This window comes from Gracilinanus agilis, chromosome 2, assembly GCF_016433145.1.
Source record: "Gracilinanus agilis isolate LMUSP501 chromosome 2, AgileGrace, whole genome shotgun sequence".
NCBI classification, from domain to species: Eukaryota; Metazoa; Chordata; class Mammalia; order Didelphimorphia; family Didelphidae; genus Gracilinanus; species Gracilinanus agilis.
In genome coordinates this window covers 97,507,603-97,527,059 of record NC_058131.1, presented here as the reverse complement: position 1 = coordinate 97,527,059, position 19,457 = coordinate 97,507,603, and the positions used below count along the sequence as shown (strand labels likewise).

Genomic DNA, 19,457 nt, shown 5'->3' with positions numbered 1-19,457 from the left:
GAAGAAGAAGAAGAAGAAGAAGAAGAAGAAGAAGAAGAAGAAGAAGAAGAAGAAGAAGAAGAAGAAGAAGAAGAAGAAGAAGAAGAAGAAGAAGAAGAAGAAGAAGAAGAAGAAGAAGAAGAAATAATCATAGAAAGTTGAGATTCATCAGTGAAATATAGTCTGCAGTCAAAAAGATCAGTAAGGAGTGGACCATTCAAGTAGAAGAGGACATTTGGATGGAAGAGGACATGGATGATGAAGAGGAGGATTCAGGAATTAATGGACATTGTACTAAGACTGACTTATAAAAATTAAACTGGTAAGGATTTTGTTTAAAGGAAAATTCCAAAGAAGAGGATTAATCATGTAATTAATGGACTACTGCTCAACAAAATTTGAATAATATAAGTAGTATCATTACATATGAAGGAGTGAAGGTAATATGTAGTGACTGACTTCAAGAACTTCAGAGAAAAGAAGAAAAGAGGTGATTTCTTCAGGAAACAACATAAGAAGAAAGAAGATATGAAGTTTTGGTAGGCATCATACATCCAACAGTAATATATTGCAACAAAACATAATAACAACATAACAAAAGCATATACACAAAAATATAAATGGGTTAGGATACATTGTTTCACTCATGGAATGGAACAATGTATAACTACTAGAAAAATTAGAATTAGCTATAGAATAGATATTTACTAACAATGGATAGTTACTAACAACAAATAGCTAGTTATATAGTTAGATTTAGTCAGACTAAAATACTATACTAAAAAAATAATCCTATGTTTAGTTTTATTTATTTTTTTTTATTTCTTTTTAAACCCTTAACTTCTGTGTATTGGTTCCTTGGTGGAAGAGTAAGGGTGGGCAATGTGGGTCAAGTGACTTGCCCAGGGTCACACAGCTGGGAAGTGTCTGAGGCCGCCTATGTTTAGTTTTAGAAGATTAGTTTAGAAAAGTTTATTGAAATAGGGTTGTAGCATCTAGCTTAGAGTAAGAGGATAAGGTACTAACATACATTGCACTACAATACAACAAACATAACAAAAATGCATTACATGAAGAACATAAAATATACTACAGATCACATATCACAAAATATGTAAATAAATATGTAAATAAGTATAGAGTGTATTATAGTTAGGATTGTAAAATTGTTTAGCGTATGTATTGTGTGTGTGTATATATATAACATGTGTAAATATGCATGCTTGATATGTATATATTGTATATACATGTATATAATGTATGGTATATGTACATGTATATAATGCATAGTATATGTATACCGTGTGTGTATATATTACATGTATATGTTATATGTATTACATATATATGTCAAATACTGTGTGTAGTTATTTTAATACTGTTACCATTTTATGTAAAAGTTCAGTTTTGTGCAATTTTGAATAAGATTGTTTATATCTTCATCTGTTTAAATGTAATTTGCATAATCAAGTTTAATGTATTGGTTTAACTTTTGATATAAAACTTATGCAATGTTGTGTTTTGTATTTTTCAAAATTTTTTGCATTATAATAGCAGCAGACTTTTCTGTATTTGTTCATAAGGGTGTAATGCAGGGTTGCAGCAGAAGCTTTTTGCTTTTGCAAATCAACTGTAGCAGCTCTGGCAGTTAGAAGTTTTAGAATGTTCACAGAAAAACAGTTGGAGCCTCATACTATAAATAGTCCTGAGGTTCCAACTGGGGGGCTTTGGGCCTGTTGGCTTTGGGGCTTTTGGCTTTTGCCTGTGCCTTTTGTCTTTGGGACATTTGGATTTAGCCTGATTTCTCTGGACCTCTCCATTTACATTCCTACTATTTCTCTGAATTTCCCTTTGGGCCCTGGGAGAAAGGGTAGGCTTGGTAGTTGGACATAATGGGTTTATTTTCTATAGGCAAGAAGGATATTCTAAATCAAGCCACCCCCTTATTTAGTGATCTGATAATACCTTTGCTTCAGGGAGTGAAACCTTCCTGACTGGGAGAGCCAGCCTCTCTCAGTCTGACCCTGCTTCTCTGTGACCCTTCCCCAGCACCAGATTTCTCCCTAGCAGCAGCTACAAACCCTGAAACCCTCTTTCCTTCAGTTTATCCTCTAACATTAATAAATCCCCTTGTTACCTACACAAATGCCTCTGGTGAATCATTATATTGAATATTAAGGCAAAGGCTAAACAGGGAAGAAATCACTTCCTTTTATTTCTTGAGGGAAACCTACACATCCATCTTGGACAGGAAGTACCCAGCTTAGACTTCCTGCAGACATCAATTTCACTGGCAGAGAGGAGGCTCCTCCCTCAAGGGTTCTTAGAAATCAACAAGAGGAAACCCTCTAGCCTGACCTAAAATATTTCTGACTGGCTCAATTCCTCTTATATCATAAAGATACTTTCCCTGCCTGAAGAACCCAGCCTGTTTTCCTCCCAGTACCCTCTGTCTCTAGCCTCCTGTAATTAGCCTGTTTGAGCAGCCCTCCTATATACTCCCATTCATTCCCTTACCTTCCTATATACTACCCATTCATCCCTTAACTCAACTATCCTTCCTTTATTCCTCCCCATATCAACATTTTGCTTCTTCATAACAAGGGTTATATTTTAATGTTTTGCATGGAGTTTGTATTTATATTTTTATTTGCTATTAATTTTGTTGAAATTTTGTTTTGTATTTGTTTACTTTGTTGTAGCTATTCATTATATGAACTGTATAACTGTTCATTATATATTTCCTGTTTCCTTTCCTTAACTTGATCCCTTGAGTAAGGTAGTGTTAAATAAGGTAAGATAGAGTAAGAGTAGTTTCTTTATTATTTGGAGTTAGAATTTTAGTTGTTAGTGCACAAATACCAAAATATTGTGTGGAACACTATTTTGGCTTTGTGCAAAGGGGGGAACTGTTATAGAGAAAATATTGATAATAGATTTAGTTAGCAGAAAGCAGATTGGGCTGGCAAGAGCTTGGAATCCTGCCACAGAGGGGACTTGCACACAATGACTCTGGAGTTGGCAGTTGTGGCCTTAGTAAGTAGCTGTCTGGATGAGCCTGTGTGGTGTTTGGGATCTCAGTACTTTGGAGTTGTTCCTTGACCCAGAATACAAGATCTTTAATCAAGACTGTGAAGTTGCAGGTTGAGACAGGATTTTTATCTGTGCTGCTGATGGACATACACAGATAATTCCATCTCCCTGACTTCCCACTTGGATTATATCTTGCTGTTTAATCAGAGGTTCCTGGGACCAAAGACATCTAGAGAACAGCCAAGGACAGCTTCGTGAGATACCCTTACCCTGACAAGCCATCCTTGCCATAGGCAATCTGCTGGTAGAATTAGTGTTCAGAGTAGTCATCACCATCCCTCCATTCCTTGACAGTTACTTTTAGCTTTAAGTGGCAGTTTTTCCTACTTCCCTTCACTTCCCATCCTAGTTTGTTATTAAAAACCCTTTTATACAGACCTTCCTTGTTCTTCTCCTTTCCCAGACAAACCTGGCATCTTGACAATAAGAACCCACTGAGATAATCCCAGCAGTTTCTCCTGGTGGTTTCCCTCTCTCCTCCATTCCCTTTCTCTCCTCATCAAATCACCCTGGAGTTGTTTGTCACTGGTTTTGTTATTCTGTTAGTTAACCCACTGAGTTATTTATTCATTTACCATAACAACTCGAAGAAATCTGAATGTGAACAAGAATATCTCTTAAAAAATTCCTAACCCAAAGGATTTGTATACTCGTGTCCAGGAACTAATGTTCATGATATCAATTGCACTGATGAGTTTCTGGTGAACGATGCTCGGAATGGCCTGCCAACTGGGAGAGAAATGAGAGAGGAGGTAGAAAAAGAAATTCTGCAATAGTAATTGATAAACAGATATATTATTTTCTTCAATGAACTAAAAATCAATCCCTCTCCCCAAATGAAAACTTCTACAAGGAAAAATTTCAATCACTTTAATTTAAGCTTGTAGGGTACTGGGACAGAGATTCAACTGCTCAATATAATTGCAACAATTTTATATAGTGCTAAGTTATATTCATAGAGATACATATTACATGAGAACAAACAAATGGCTTTATTTTAATTTTTCTTCAAAAGCTCAGTACTTTATAAAATGTCAGATGTGGTCAAAACAATGTCGTTTGAATTCCAAATGTAGAACCTGGAAAAATTTTAAATTCTAGGATTTTTTCTGAATTTCTTCAATAACTTTATCACAATTCCATATGTTCCCAATTCACCAGTTTCACTGTAGGCAATCCAAACAAGTCAAAATGTGAGAGTAAGAGTGTTTAACTCTTCTTATGAGAGATATCTGCTATTTAACTTTAACACTGCATCTTTCCCAACTTACTCATCCTTGCTTCTTTTTAAACAAAAAAGATAAATCACTAATTACTGACTTAATAGGCACACATTTTGTCACTGTAGGAAACAATGACATGTACTTTTTATCAAGCAGAAGAAACCAAGAAAGACTTAAAATACTGAAAAACTGGGGCATTCTTCCTGTTGTGCTATTGTTTCTGGAACAATTACTGACAATCATCATCACTTTAGAAATCAAATAAAGCTAAATATCTATATTTTAGAGAATATAGATGGTGTGAAGAATCAGTTAACTCTTAAGAACAAACCAAGAAAGAATTGAACTTTTGCCATGTATCTGCAATGTACACACAGGTTCTTCTAATTTTGAACATTAGTATGTTTTGGTAAACTATTTTATTTAAAACAAAAAAAATTTTAGAATATTTAGTATACTCTCACTGATGTCTACACAGACATACAGAGCTGATAAATAGAGCACACAAGATTTACCACTCTGCATCTCCAATGGCTTTGGCGAACACATAGTCTTTCCCTCCAAAGCACATGACACCGTCTTTTAAGTAAAATTTCCATTTGTTCTTGCTTCGATGAATCTGGAGGTGAAAAAGAAACAGTCTGAAAATAACACAAAATTATCCATGAAATGGCAAAATTTTACAAGTTAAATAATTTTATAAGTATTCTTAAACATTCCTCTACGTTTATATGAAGTGCTATTTACAAATAATCACTAATAAAAGGCGATCAATGTGTGTTACATAGGAGGAATCTACCCTAAATCTTACATTATTTTTCAATTCAACAAGCATTTATTTAACATGTAGTATACTCTAGACCAGTGATGGCGAACCTTTTAGAGATGGAGTGCCAGGCCCAACCCTCATTACACCCCCAGACCAAGTGCCAGGAGTGTCCTGCCCCACTCATAACCCCACATAGGAGAGGGAGGAAGCGCTCCCATTGGGCTGCTGGGCAGAGGGGCAGGTGAAGTGAGGAATGTCCTCACCAAATGTAGAGAGGGGAAGGGGAGTGGTCTGCTCCCACTCCAGCCACCTATGAGCCATCCACCTTACCCATTGTGTGCTCCCATTGGGCTGCTGTGAAGAGATGTGGAAAAAATGTTATCAGGTGTGGTGGAGAGGAGGAGGGGAGTAGCTCTGCCATTGTTCCTCTGCCTTTCTGGTAATGAACTCTGGGGGAAGGAGGGTGGCTGAGTGCCCACAGAGAGCATTCTGCATGCCATCTTTGGCATCCATAGGTTCACTATCACTGCTCTAGACATTGTGCCCAAAAACAAACTCCCAGAGAAAACACACTATTCCAATGAGAAAGGGTTAGTGGCCTAGTCCCTTTAGAATAGCAATCATTATATCTCACTTTCAAATGCAAAGACTACCCCATAAAGAAAAGAGTCAGCAAAGGAGCCTGAAAAGGAAAAGTAAGAGATAAGAAAACCAAGAGAGAATAATGTCACAAAAATGTAAAGACAGAAGAAGGTGATCAATAGTATCAAAGGTTCCAGATAGATCAAGGATGAGGCCTGATAAAAGACCAATGGATTCGACAGTTAAGAGATCACTGGTAAATCTAGAAAGTGCAATTTTAGTAGAATGATGAGGTCAGAAACCAAACTGCAGAGTGAAAAAAGCAAATGAGAGGAAGAGAAGTAGAAACACCAATTGTAAATGGCTTTCTCTAGTTTAATCACAAAAAAGGAGGAGAGCTATAAAGTGACAACTAGCAGAGATCCTGGATGAATGAAAGTTTTTGAGAATGGAGAAGACATGGGTATGTTTTTAGCAGTAGGAAAATGTCCAGGAGACAAGGAGAGATTGAAGATAGAGTGGAGATAACAGATGGGGGAATCTGTTGGAGAAGATGGGATCAAAGGGAATCATTTGTGCAGATAGAGAGGATGGCCTTGGCAAAGAAAAGAGCCATCTCTTCATGGGAGACAGAAGTGAAAGACAAGAGAGCAGAAGAAAGCACCCTAGGAGATGTGAAATGAGGAGAGAAGAAGAGAGAGCTCTTGGTGAGTAGCCTCAGTTTTACCAATAATATATAAGGCAAGAGTCTCGACTGTAGGAGTTAGAGGGTCTGGGATCCATGGAAGGTTTGAGAAGAGATTAAAAGGTCTGGAAGATCTGCTGTAGTCTAAGAGGGATAATGAGTTAAATAGAAAGGTGTGAAATATCACCAGGCAGCAGCAGTGAGGCCCCATTTGAAGGCTATTAACAGAAATCTGCAGCGGACCCAGTCAGCACAATTTAATGATTTTCTCCAGCTTCATTCAGTAGCACATGTGTAAGAGCAAAGGCAGTATATGGCGAGAATGAATCAAGACCAAGGCTTGGCAGGACAAGATCAGAGATATAATAAGTGGGCAAGGGAAGAATACAGTATAGAGTTGGAGCCCCAACTATAATATAGAAAAAGTACAAAAGGTTGACCAGCTCATCCTCTACTGGAGAAGCAATACAGTTATTTTTTTAAAAATCTTTCCTGTTTACTAGTACTTAACCATTGTTCCAAGTCCCCAGCTGTGAAATCCAGTAGTAATCTATAGACCTCCTCTTCTCCCTTATCACCTAGATCCAATTCTCACCAAGTCTTACTGATTCTTTCATTTTCCAACTGCCACCTCCATAGTCCATCCAACTAGTTGTTCTCCTTACATCAAGGCTCTCCTTGAAATACATCCTGCATACTACTATTCTTTCTGAAACATACCTTCACAATATCATTTTGCTGCTCTAGAACACAGCCATTAATTCCCCAGTGCCTATCAGATCAAGGTCAGACTCATTATTCTGATATTCCAGGCCCTAATTAACCGAGTTATCTCCTAGTACATCCAGAAGTATGCTATTTCAAAAAGGTCTGTCCTAGCAACCCATTCTCATCTCTATGCCTCTGGTCCTGACATTTTCTACCCTCACAAACTTCTCCTTCCTCTCCTCCCAATCCTATGTCCTCTTCTTCCTATCCTCCAGTTCCTCCATTAAGGCCTCCCTAGTATGTCCACCCATTGAAGATCCAAACAGTATAGATAATGTGAAAGTCCACCCTGAAATACATAATCAGTTCTGCTATAATCAGAGTGTTCCTAAAAATCACCCTTCTATGCAAAACCACGCAATAAAAACCAAAGAGTTTATAGAGGAAATGCCAGTTAGGGACACATGGCTCAAAAGCTTCATCAGTGGTATACTTTAAAAAAAAGGGAACCTAATTTAAGAAAAAAGAGCATAGTTTCATACATGTTAAGAAATACTTAAATACCATAATAAACAGTGGTCCCTTGTGTGGCCTCAGTCTGCTCCTGGGCTCAAGGTTATTGGGGAAGGGGAAGAGTGAGTATAGTGTGGACTAGTCCTTTTCCACCTACTTGTCCTATTATAACAAAATATATAAAATTAATGTTTTACCTTTGAAAAGGCAGGAAGCTTAACTGTAGAAGTGTGTGTCATAAAGTTATAGCATGTGAGTGATTGTGAAGAGGTAGCTTTCTACATGTTCTCAAAAGAAATTGCAAAAAATGAAACTTTTTTTAGTCAATCATGCTCAAATATTCCCTAATGTAGCAATCACAGTTGAACAAATCTGAATTTTCCAACACAACTTATAGCAGAACTGACTAGACTAGATTCCTGTCATAATATTACATATGTCTGAGAAAAACCTGGTATGACCTAAGTTCCCCTTATTAAGGAGATTTTATTAAGGGCAAACCAGGAGGATCTCATATTATGGTTCCACCTATAACATAGTCCTGGGGCCTGGACACTGAAGACCATTTTTATAATGAGTTTCAAGTTCATAGATCAAGAGAAATATAAATTGCAGAAGATGCTAGTCCAATTAGGTCCGGCCATGAGTGAAAAATTGAGGTCTCTTCCTTAAAGAAATGCTTTCCTCCTTAAGTCAGCTCAACAGGGCTCCAAAGGGAGAGCACCTTCTCCCAGCCCTGAGCATGCTAACAATTACACTCACCTTCTTCTGCACTTTTGAGACAATCCCTTGCTTTTCATATGTGCCCTAGTTTCAGCTCTATGGTGAGCTACTACTCTCTTATTAATCCTATTTTCTCTTATAACTTTTTAAAATAAATTAAAACCAAATAGAAATAAATATCATTACAAAATAAATTTATGAAGACTTAAAGTTTTATTTTATAAGTACTAAGACTTCAAATCAGTGGTTTTTTTCCTCTCTCCAAACTCTGTCACCTCTCATCAAGAGCTAATGATAATAAACTTCAACTGAACAATGCTAAATTTTTTGATACTACTAAGTTTAATTATATCAGTTGTCGAAAAGAATATAGACTCTGACTTGGAGTGGGAGAAGAAATATATTGTTTAAGTATTTTGTTTTTCAATTAATTTATCATTATATTTATCTATAGTGTCTATTGTGATTGTACACTAATACTTTACACAACATCCAAGGCCTTCCATCATCTTCATGTCTAAGACCAAGCCAATCTGGACTCTTTACTATCTGAATCTAGCTTACCCTTTCCCCTATGCTGTGTCCAATCTGTTCTCTAGAACTAAAATGTCTTCTCTCTGACCTCTTCACCAACTAAATTCTTATCCATCCTTAAAATTCTAACTCAAATGATACTTTTCTCCATAAAATTTTCCCCAATTCTCTTCTAGCCTTCCAGACCTAGTGTGGCACTTTGTTTTGTGACTCTACCTCACTTATGTAACAGTGAGACATACAATTAGTATTTTATTCCCCTAGAGCAGGAGTCGACAACATATGGCTCTCCAGCCATATCTGGCTCCACCTCCCCACAGGCCAGTCCGGGCAGAGACCCAGGATGTGCCCCAGGGGGCCCTTCAGCCCCCGCCCCATATTCCAATGCTTCCGCCTCCATCCTCCTCCTTCCGCAAGCATTTATGGCTCTCATGGCCAAAAAGGTTGCCGACGGTTGCCCTAGAGTATCATAAGCACTATGAAAGGAAAGACAAAATCCCTTTCGAACCTGGAGTCAAGATTAATGTTTCCTATATCCCACAAAATTAAGGCATAGTTCATAGTTAGCATTTAGGCTTTCAAATGCTTGTTGAATTGAATTTTATGACACTCAGTTACCTTCTAAGAAATGAGAGACAATTACATGTCCCAAGACTCTTAAGAGGAAAACAATGTAAAAGGGAAAGGAAGCTCTCAAAACTGAGCTGAGTTGTTCTAACTATAAGGGGAAAGAAGACAATCCAAAAAAGGGAAAGATCTATTCTAATTAGCTTGGACAGTGATGGCAGTCAGAAAGGAAGCAGATCTGCTCAATTGTAATTGTGCCTTATCTAAGTTTTGCATTTCCCCTAGTGACTCACGTTCCATTGTATACAGTGCAGATGCTTAATAAATATCTGTTCCCTTGAATTATTTTTCATGACCACCCACAGTCTATATCAGGTATTTTGGGCATTTAATTTTTTTTTAATTGAGTAGTTTGTCACGTATCATTTGGATTTTTCTCTAATTACTGCATGTCTTTTGGTTTCAACTCCTTTATATACCAAATCTTAAAATACTGAGTGCCAGGCTCAGAGGAAGCCATCAACATACTTATTCTAATAGTCCCTTTTAAAGATATTGTAAGTTAAATGCTAAGCACACATAGTTACTGGTTTTTCCATTATGCATGTCATGACTTTCAGATACATCAAGTTTCATTAATAAACCCAAAGGTAGGTAAATGTATACTGTACCTTGTCGTATTGACAAACTATTACATTATCCGTGTCAAACAGGTCTGGCACATCCTGTTCACTAACATCATCCCCAGAATTTAAAGGGTCCTAAAGATTAAAAGTGACATCAAATAATTTTCATTAGACACAAGATTGTATTTAAAAATCGAAAAGCCTATTTACTGCTTTAAAAAGTTTGCCAACTTTGTAATCCCTAACCCTGTCTTTCTTAACCCTCTCCTGACTCCCTCAATGTCTCTATGGTTTAACAAGATTAAAAGCTTTTTTAAATGGACTTCCTTATCATGCAAAAAAATCCTCTTCTTCCTCCCCTTAAAAAAAGGGGGTTGGGGGCAGCTGGATGGCTCAGTGGATTGAGAGCCAGGCCTAGAGACAGGAGGTCCTAGGTGCAAATCTGGCCTCAGACACTTCCTAGCTGTGTGACCCTGGGCAAGTCACTTAACCCCCATTGCCTAGCCCTATAACAAATAAAAAAAATTCATATAGAAGGATATATAAAAGATATTAGGGTTTTAAAAAAATAAAAATAAAATTATAAAAAAGGGGGTTATTCTTGTTAATGTTATTAACCCTAGGGACCTAATGACAAAAACATTACTGTTTTACATGCAGTAAAATTATTCATTTTACCAAAGCAATCCTCACCTCTTCTACAATGTCTATTTGGGGCTCTTCATTATCACTGCTATTGGTGGTTGAATCTTCATTTGAGATACTATCGCCTTCTTCTTCAAGAACTTTCAGATCTTCTGCATCAATAATACCAAGAAATTCATTCTCATCCACATCTCTTGTACTCCCTATTTCTTCATTTGAAGATGTATCTCCAGTTCCATCTATTTGGATAATTTCTTTAATGTCATCAATTGTTTGGATACTCAAATCCATTTGGGCACTGGATTCCTATAAAGAAAATCATATTCAGGATGTAAAATATAGTTATTTTGCCCAAAAGATTAGTGGTTAGAGGTTATGAATAAAAAGCTTTCAGGGGGGAGAACTGTAAACTCAACAATCATATGAAATAATCTTCTAATAGTAAGAGAACTGAAGTCATATCTTCTGCAAGAAGCCTTTTTCAGTTCTCCTTAATCTCAGTGTCTTCCCTCTGAGACTACCCTCATTTTATCCTGAATATCTTATTTGTACATAGTTATCTTTATATTATTTTCCCTATTAGACTATGAGCTCCTTGACAGCATGGATTATCTTTATGTTTCTTTGTATCCTTGATACTAGCACAGTACCTGGCAAAGGAGACACATATTAATAGAAACTAACTAACTCACTTATATATGCGTCTATTCCTATTTGTCTTCTTATATACATAATCCCTACTTGCAAGGAATGTAAATTCCTTGCAAGTAGGGATTATGTCATTCCTTCTATTTGTATTTCCAGTGGCTAGTCCTTAATAAATGCTTAGTATATGCATCTTGATTGATTAAATATATGTATTTATGTGTGTATGCAATGTTCAAGTTACTTTAAATAATTTATGAGAAGTAATCAAAAGTGTTTGTTAAAGCCTTTCTGCCCTAAAAGAAGATACCATCTCCTCTCTAATCACTCCTGGAGTTTTCCTATACAATAATAATAATCAAAGTATAAGTAACACACCAAAAAGCACATCCTTTGATAACTTGAAAAACTGTGATATAAGGGGGAAAGTACCAGATCTGGATTCAGTAGAGATGTGGCACATCTGTTTGACCCAGAGCAAGTAAGCTGACTTGTTAGCTGAACTGAACTGAGATGATGCCTCAGTTTCCCCATTTACAAAATAGAAGAAATAAAATAACTCTCTTGTAGCTGTTATAAGGAAAGAGCTTTATAAACCTTCAGACATTATATAAATGAATTACTTTTATTATTAATTCTGTATCCAATAAGATCATTGCTTCAATAATGTCAATTTTATATACTTATCCTACATAATACATTAGTGTAAACATTGGTAATTTTCAGATTCATATATATCATCCTATTTCATCTTCATAACATTCATGTGATATAGGTAAGGAAGAAATTATTATCACTACTTTTTAAATTAAGGCATAGTGACTACAAAGTCACAAAAATAGTGGTAAATTAGAGTCAAAAGCCAAGCTAGTGTCTCATGTTTTATATATGCTATAACATTAAGGCATAATGCATACATAACCCGTAGGTGCGCAAACACTTGCTTAACTGAGAAAGGAAAAGTAATGGAAACCTCCCAAAGTGGAGTGGGAGCACCAAAGACCTCATGGATTTACAATAAAATCTTATCAGACATCCAAAGAACTATACCAATATTATAGAAGATGTTTGGGGGGGGCAGGGTGAGAATAGGAAAAGAAGGAGTCTCATAAAATTCCTTCTATGATATAAATGTGATTTTGATACCTAAAACACAGAAAATCAAAACAGAGAAAGAAAACCATAGACTAATATCCTTAATAAGCATTAATGTAAAATGTTAAATAAAATAAATACAGGGGGCAACTGGGTAGCTCAGTGGATTGAGAACCAGGCTTAGAGATGGGAGGGTCCTAGGTTCAAATCTGGCCTCAGACACTTCCCAGCTATGTGACCCTGGGCAAGTCACTTGACCCCCATTGCCTACCCTTACCACTCTTACATAGTATTGACTCCAAGATGGAAGGTAAGGGTTTTAAAAAATAAATACATACATACATAAATACATATAAAATAAAATTTAGCAAGAGGCTATAGCAACATATCACAAAAATCATATGCCTTGACGAGCATGGAATTATACTAAGAATGTAGGGTTAGTTTTCTATATCAGGAAAATTAACAGCATCAAAGACTATATTAATAAGATCAATGAAATGATCTTGAATGAAAATCATATAATCGTAATCAAGATGCAAGAAAAAACTTTTAAAAAGAAATAGTAAGCCTTCCCAATTTAAAAAAAAAAAACTTTTAAAAGCACAGGATTAATATCTTAAGTAATATCTATCTAAAACCAATATACAACATTATACATGATGGGGATCTTTACCTTTGTAAAAAAAGGATGTCTATTTTCACCACTACTACTTAATATATGCCTATAAATGCTAGCTATAGCAGTAGGACAAGGAAAAAAAAGAAAAAAAGCACTGGAAAAGATAAAATAAAATTATTGGGTTTTGCAAATCACATGATCATTTACTTGGAGAATACTAAAATGTTACCTAAATGTATTAATATAAACAACAACTTCAGCAAAGTTTCAAGACATAAAGCAAACCCACATAAAGCAATCAGCATTTTTGTATATTACCATCACAACCTATCAGGAAGACATAGAAAAAAAGATTTGATCCAAAACAAGTATAGAATTATAAAATAGGTGGGAATCTGTCGAGATCAACACAAGAACTATATGTATAAAACTATAAAATATTCTGTTTTAAAATACAGACCTAAATAAACTGGAGAGATATGTAAGGCCTCACAAATAAAAACTTCTGGGGAAACTGCAGTCTGGCAGAAACTAACATAGATCAACATCTCATACTATACAATAAAACTCCAAAAGACTATATTTTGATATACTTTGATAAAAGGGGGGACATTATGAACAAATGGAAAAATGAGAAAGAAAATATCTTTCAGATTGATGGATGAGACAGATTCATGACCAACTAAAGGATAGAGATGAACAAAGAAGTTAAAATGAATAATTCTGATTATATAACATTTTAAAAGTTTTGTACAAACAAAAATAATTCACATAATAGAAAGGAAATGGGTTAAGTGGCGGGGGGGGGGGAATCTTTGCACACAAGTTTGTCTGATAAAGGTTTCACATCTAAGCTATATAATGAAGTGATTCAAATTTATAAGAACAAGAGTCATTTCCTAATAATTAAATGGTCAAAGAATATAAACAATTTTCAAAGGAAAAAAATCTATGCTATCAACAAATGGGAAAAAATGCTTCAAATTACTAATAGAGAAATGTAAATTAAACCGACGCTGAGATTTATATAATACATATAATATAATAATATAATAAATATATCATATTTATAATATATATTACATATATATATTATATAAGGTAGAAACCTTATATTCTTCAGATTCATCAAGGTTGGTTAAAAAAAGGAAAGTTATTTATGTTAGAAGGGATATGGAAGAACAAATACATTAATGTTCTGTTGACAAAGCCAAGAATTGCTCCTGCCATTATGGAAAGCAATTTAAAATTTTGTCCATAAAAATTAGTAAAACTGAGCATATGTATTTACCCAATAATACTCCTATTGGGTCTATACCCCAAAGAAACCAAAGAAAAAGGAAAGAACCTATATGTACGAAAAATATTTATAGCAGCTCTTTGTAGTGGCAAGAACAGAAACTAAGAAGGAGCTCATCATTGATGGGATATTACTGTGCTTTAAGAAATTATGAAGGTGATGGTTTCAGAGAAATCCAGGTAGATTTTTACATACTGATGCAGAATCAAATGGAAATCAAGAGAACAATGTATACAGTAACAACACTATAAATACAAACAAGTTGGAAAAGCTCTAAGTAGTCTGATAAATGTAATAAACCAATTGTAATTCCAGAGGACTCTTGATGAAGCAAGTTACTATCCATTTCCTGATCAAGAGACATTGGACTCAAGGAATAGACTAAGGTATATATTTATTAGACATGGCCAGTGTAGATATTTGCTACAGATTTGTTTTGTTTCCGATGGGGTGGGACCAAAAGGGACACACTAGATGGAAAGAAAAATATTTTTATTGAAAAGTAATTCATTTTTAAAAGAAAAACGTGAAGAATAGATGTCCTCTGGGGTAATTCCTGGCACAGGGATACTTCTTAAGCTACAATTCAAAGAAAGTGAGAGATTTTGAGGCAGAGATTAAGGAAAGAGTTCATTTCGGGCATGAAGAACAGCCAGTGTGATGTCACAGAACCATAAATTACTACTGACCATCTTCTCCTCCTAGATACTCTGACCTCTAGGTTTCTGTGACACTGAAGAGTGAGTAGACAGGGAGAACGTCAGAGGTAGTTTCCTACTATTAGACCATTATCTATACCCTGCACTCTTTGAATTATCTCTAAGTCTCTGTCATAAGACCTATTTTCTTTCTATATTGTCTCACTGTGTGGTTTTATCAGTTCCCATGAGTTCAATTATCTCTATGCAAATGATTCCCAGATCTATATATTGAGTCTGAATCCCTCTCCTGATCAAGTTCCAATTCAACATCAACAATTACCTATTAGACATTTCCCAATAAATAGCCCATAGGCATTCAAACATAACTAAAACAGAACTCCTCTTCCTTTCCTAAATCTACCCAATTTCCATCTCCTCTATTTCTGTCAGGCATATCATCACCTTTTCTGTTATTAAGATGTGAAACTTTAATATTATGCTCAATTTTTTGCTCTCCCTCAGTCCCATATCCAATAAGTTACCAAGTCTTCTTGATTCTGTTTCCACATCTTCTGCATTTGTTCCCTCCCTCTCCAACTTGCAAGGCTACCACCCTTGGCCCTCCTTACCTCTTACAAAAACTATTCCAATAGCCTTTTAATTGGTCATACTTCGAGTATTTCTCTTCTCCCTTCATCCTCCACATAGCTTCAAAAGTATCTTCCTTCATGTCATAGAACTGCCAAAATGATTTTCTTAAGGCATAAATCTGACCAGATCACTCCCCTACTCAATTAATTCCAGCAGCTCCCTATTGTCTCTAGGACTGGAGTTCTTAAACTTTTTTGACTGATTTGGCAATCTGGTGAAGTCTATGATATGAACTCCTTTTTCAGAATGTTTCCAGGTACATAAAATAAAATACATAAAATTGCAAAGGAAATATAATAAAAACCAATAAAATACAAAGGAAACCAATTACATTGAAAGTTATCATAGTACATTTAAAATAAGCTAGTGGACCCAAGGTTAAGAGTAACTTCTGTTTCGTTTTTAAATCCCTTTGCAACCTAACTCCAAACCAACTTTCTAGTCTCATTGTACATTAACTCCTTGACTTTACCTTACAGAATCCATTTCTTCCTTCAAAAAAGAAGTTTAAGGGAGCAGCTGGGTGGCTCAGTGGATTGAGAGCCAGGCCTAGAGAAGGGAGGTCCTAGGTTCAAACATGGCCTCAGACACTTTCCAGCTGTGTGATCCTAGGCAAGTCACTTAACCCCCATTACCTAGCCTTTACCACTCTTTAGCCTTGGAACCAATACACAGTATTGAGTATAAAATTAAAGGTAAGGGTTTAAAAAAAAAAAGAAGTTTAAGATTTCATATTGTCCATGAAGCATTCCCAAATCCCAATTGCTACTGCTCTTCTTCCCAAAATATTCCATACAACTACTTTGTTTTATATATAATTATTCTCTATGAATTTATATAGGACTTTTCTAAGACCATAGGATCAGAAACCAGGAGCTGAAAGGAACCTAAAAAGGCATCTAGTCTAATCTCATGACTAGCTGAGGAAACTGGGCCCAAGGAGATTAAGAGAAGCACAAACTCATTCAAATAGTAAACATAATGGGCAAGTTTGAGCCCAGCTCCTCAATCTTTTATTGAGTTTTCCTTTGTATCCCCTATTAAAATGTAAACTCCTTGACAGTAAGTATTATTTGATTCTTTGAATTTGTATCATAAGTGCCTAATTGGATAAATCTGAATTTCTTCAACTAGGAAGAACACATTGCTGAGGGAGAACAGATAAGAACTTTTTGGAAGAAAGTGACTACTCCCTCTCAGAGTTTATGATAGAAAAGGCCAAGAAAATCAAGCATTCTTTGATATGGATCCTAGATCAAGGGGGAAAGAAAAAGATTTCAAAGGGTATGAAGAAAGAAGAGGAAGGATCCCATGGACTCTATGGGGAAAATCAGCCCAAGAAAGATAAGAAGCTCTCAGGACTAAAATTCTGAGAACACAAAGTACAACAATTCTAATGAGAAGAAGAAAAAAGTCATCCAAAGAGAGAAATGTGAACATACAGAGAATCCCTAACCAATTCAAATGTTTAAAAGTTGTGCACGGTAGTGAGAATCAGAGGCAATGAACAAGGGATGAAAACAAGCACATCCAGTCACATAAAAAAGTGTTAAGAGGAGGCTCAAAATGTACTGATACTGGCAAGCAAAGCTGTGAACAATAAAAAATGAATTTTTAGCTATATTGAGAGAAAAAAGAAGACCAAAGATAGATCCATTGCTCAGAGGGGATGAAACAATGATAAATGTTAGCAAAGACAATGAAAAACTGCTTAGTTCTTATCTTGCTTCTGTTTCAACCAACAGGAATGATCTTCAGACTAGAATGGATTAACTAAAGAGTTACTATAGAGCTGAGGTCTCTCATAAGTATGAAGGCAATAAGAGCACCTACCCATCTGATAAGTTCAAATAACTTGTTCCAGGTGGATTACATTCCTGAGTAGAAAGAGAATTGGTAGATAAGCCTCTGTCAGTGATATATAAAAGATCATGAAGAGGTACCACAGGCCTAGAGAAGGAAGACTATCTTTCAGATTTTCAAGATAAAAAGTGGAAGAGAATGGAATCTATAAACTAGAGCCTGAGCTCAACTCTGATCCAAGAGAAAATTCTAGCATATATTACTGAAGGGGTGGCTAATGAATATCTACAAAAGGAAGCTGTATAATCACAGAGAAACGAGATGACTTCATCAAGGAAAGTTCAAGCCAAACTAACCTTGTTTCCATTTCTGAAAGGGTTACCAGTCTGTTCCATCAAGAGAATGCCATAAATACAATTTACCATGATTTCAGCAAAGCATTTAAGAAAGCTTCTAGGGTCTTTCTTGTAGAAGAAAGAGAGATGTGAGCTAGACAATAAGATTAGGTGGATTTGGAACTGGTTGAACCCACAGCGTCATTAATGATTTGCTATCAGATCAGAAAGAACAATGGGGCAGAGAGTCCTCAGGATCTGTGCTTAGCTGTGGGTTGAGATTTTTATCAATAACATGAATAATGTTTATCAAATTTGCATATCACAAAGCTGGAAAGTATAGCCAACACACTTGATGGAGTCTTCATTCAAAAGATTTTAATAGTCTAGAACAGTGATGGGCAAACTACAGGCCCCCTAAAATGTTCTATCCCATCCCATGACATTATTCCTAATCTGACGAATACAATGAGTAGGATACAATACAATGAAACTTCAAAAGAGTTGCCTTAGAAACAGACTGACAGATGAGCATTTCCTTTCCTTTGGCCCCCTCTTTAAAAAGTTTGCCCCTCATTGGTCTAGAATATTGGATCAAATGTAATAATGTTAAATTTAAAGTCTTGCTTTGGAGTTTAAAAAAAAGAAAAAAGAACTTCACAAGTAAAAGATTAGGGGTGAGGCTGATTACACATTAGCTCTAAAAAATGATCTGGAGGTTATAGTGGTGTTCAAGAGTTGTATGAGTCATTGGTGTGACATGGTAGCCAAAAAAAGCAAACGAGCTACATTCAAACAAGAACTAGGAAGATGGGACAGCTGGATGGCTCAGTGGATTGAGAGCCAGGCCTAGGAATGGGAGGTCCTGGGTTCTGGAAAAATAAATAGAGCTGAGATAGGCCTAGGGACAGGAGAGGTCCTGGGTTCTTAAAAAATGAATATAGCTAATTTCCTATAACAGTTCAAATCTGGCCTCAGACACTTCCTGGCTGTGTGATGCTGGGCAAGTCATTTAACCCACATTGCCCAGCTCTTACCTCTCTTCTGCCTTAGAACCAATACACAGTGTTGGTTCTAAGACAGAAGGTAAGGTTTAAAAAAAAAAAAGAACTAGGGAGATGATGATGCTATTTATTCTGCCCTGGAAAGCCATATCTGGAGTATTTGATCCAGTTCTAGAAACACTTAAGAAAGGCCTTACATTGGAAAGTATGTAAGAGAAGGTGATTAAGATCACAGGATCACTGATGTAGAGTGAGAGGGACCACAGAAGCCATCTAAAGGTTGAGATTGTCTAGAGTCACACAGGTAGTAATCATCAGAGGCAAAATCTGAACCCAAATGTTCTACATTAGAGTCAATGCTTTTTCTACTATTCACTAAAGTGGTAAAAAGCCCAAATTTCATGCCATATGAATGGTTGAAAGACCTGGTAATGTTTGCCCACAGAATACAGGCATTAGTGAAGACAGGATAGCTATCTTTGAGTATATAAAGTATTGTCAGTTGGAAAGGGGATGAGACTTAGATATCCGTTAATTTTACAGGGAAAAACCATGAGTATTTATGAAAAAGTATTATTCTAAATTGTACCATTTTCTATTCACATCTCTCTATCCAATATCTAGTTCCTATTTCTCCTTCTACTCCTACTGATTTAATTTCTTTCCTATGAAGAACAAATTTCTCACAGAATTATATTAATTTCAAGTGTAAAA

At 35.9% G+C, this 19,457-nt stretch overlaps 1 protein-coding gene across 1 annotated transcript in view; it reads right to left on the bottom strand.

Moving 5' to 3' along the window:
* Nucleotides 1-4,806: 4,806 nt before the first annotated feature.
* LOC123233332 (stonin-1-like) overlaps nt 4,807-19,457 on the bottom strand; it is an 88,081-nt gene continuing 73,430 nt past the window's right edge. The window contains exons 8-10 of the mRNA XM_044659470.1: nt 10,696-10,953; nt 10,048-10,137; nt 4,807-4,914 (exon numbers count right to left, since the gene is read on the bottom strand). Of these exons, the coding sequence (XP_044515405.1) occupies nt 4,807-4,914; nt 10,048-10,137; nt 10,696-10,953 (456 nt within the window). The remainder of the gene's footprint in view (nt 4,915-10,047; nt 10,138-10,695; nt 10,954-19,457) is intronic.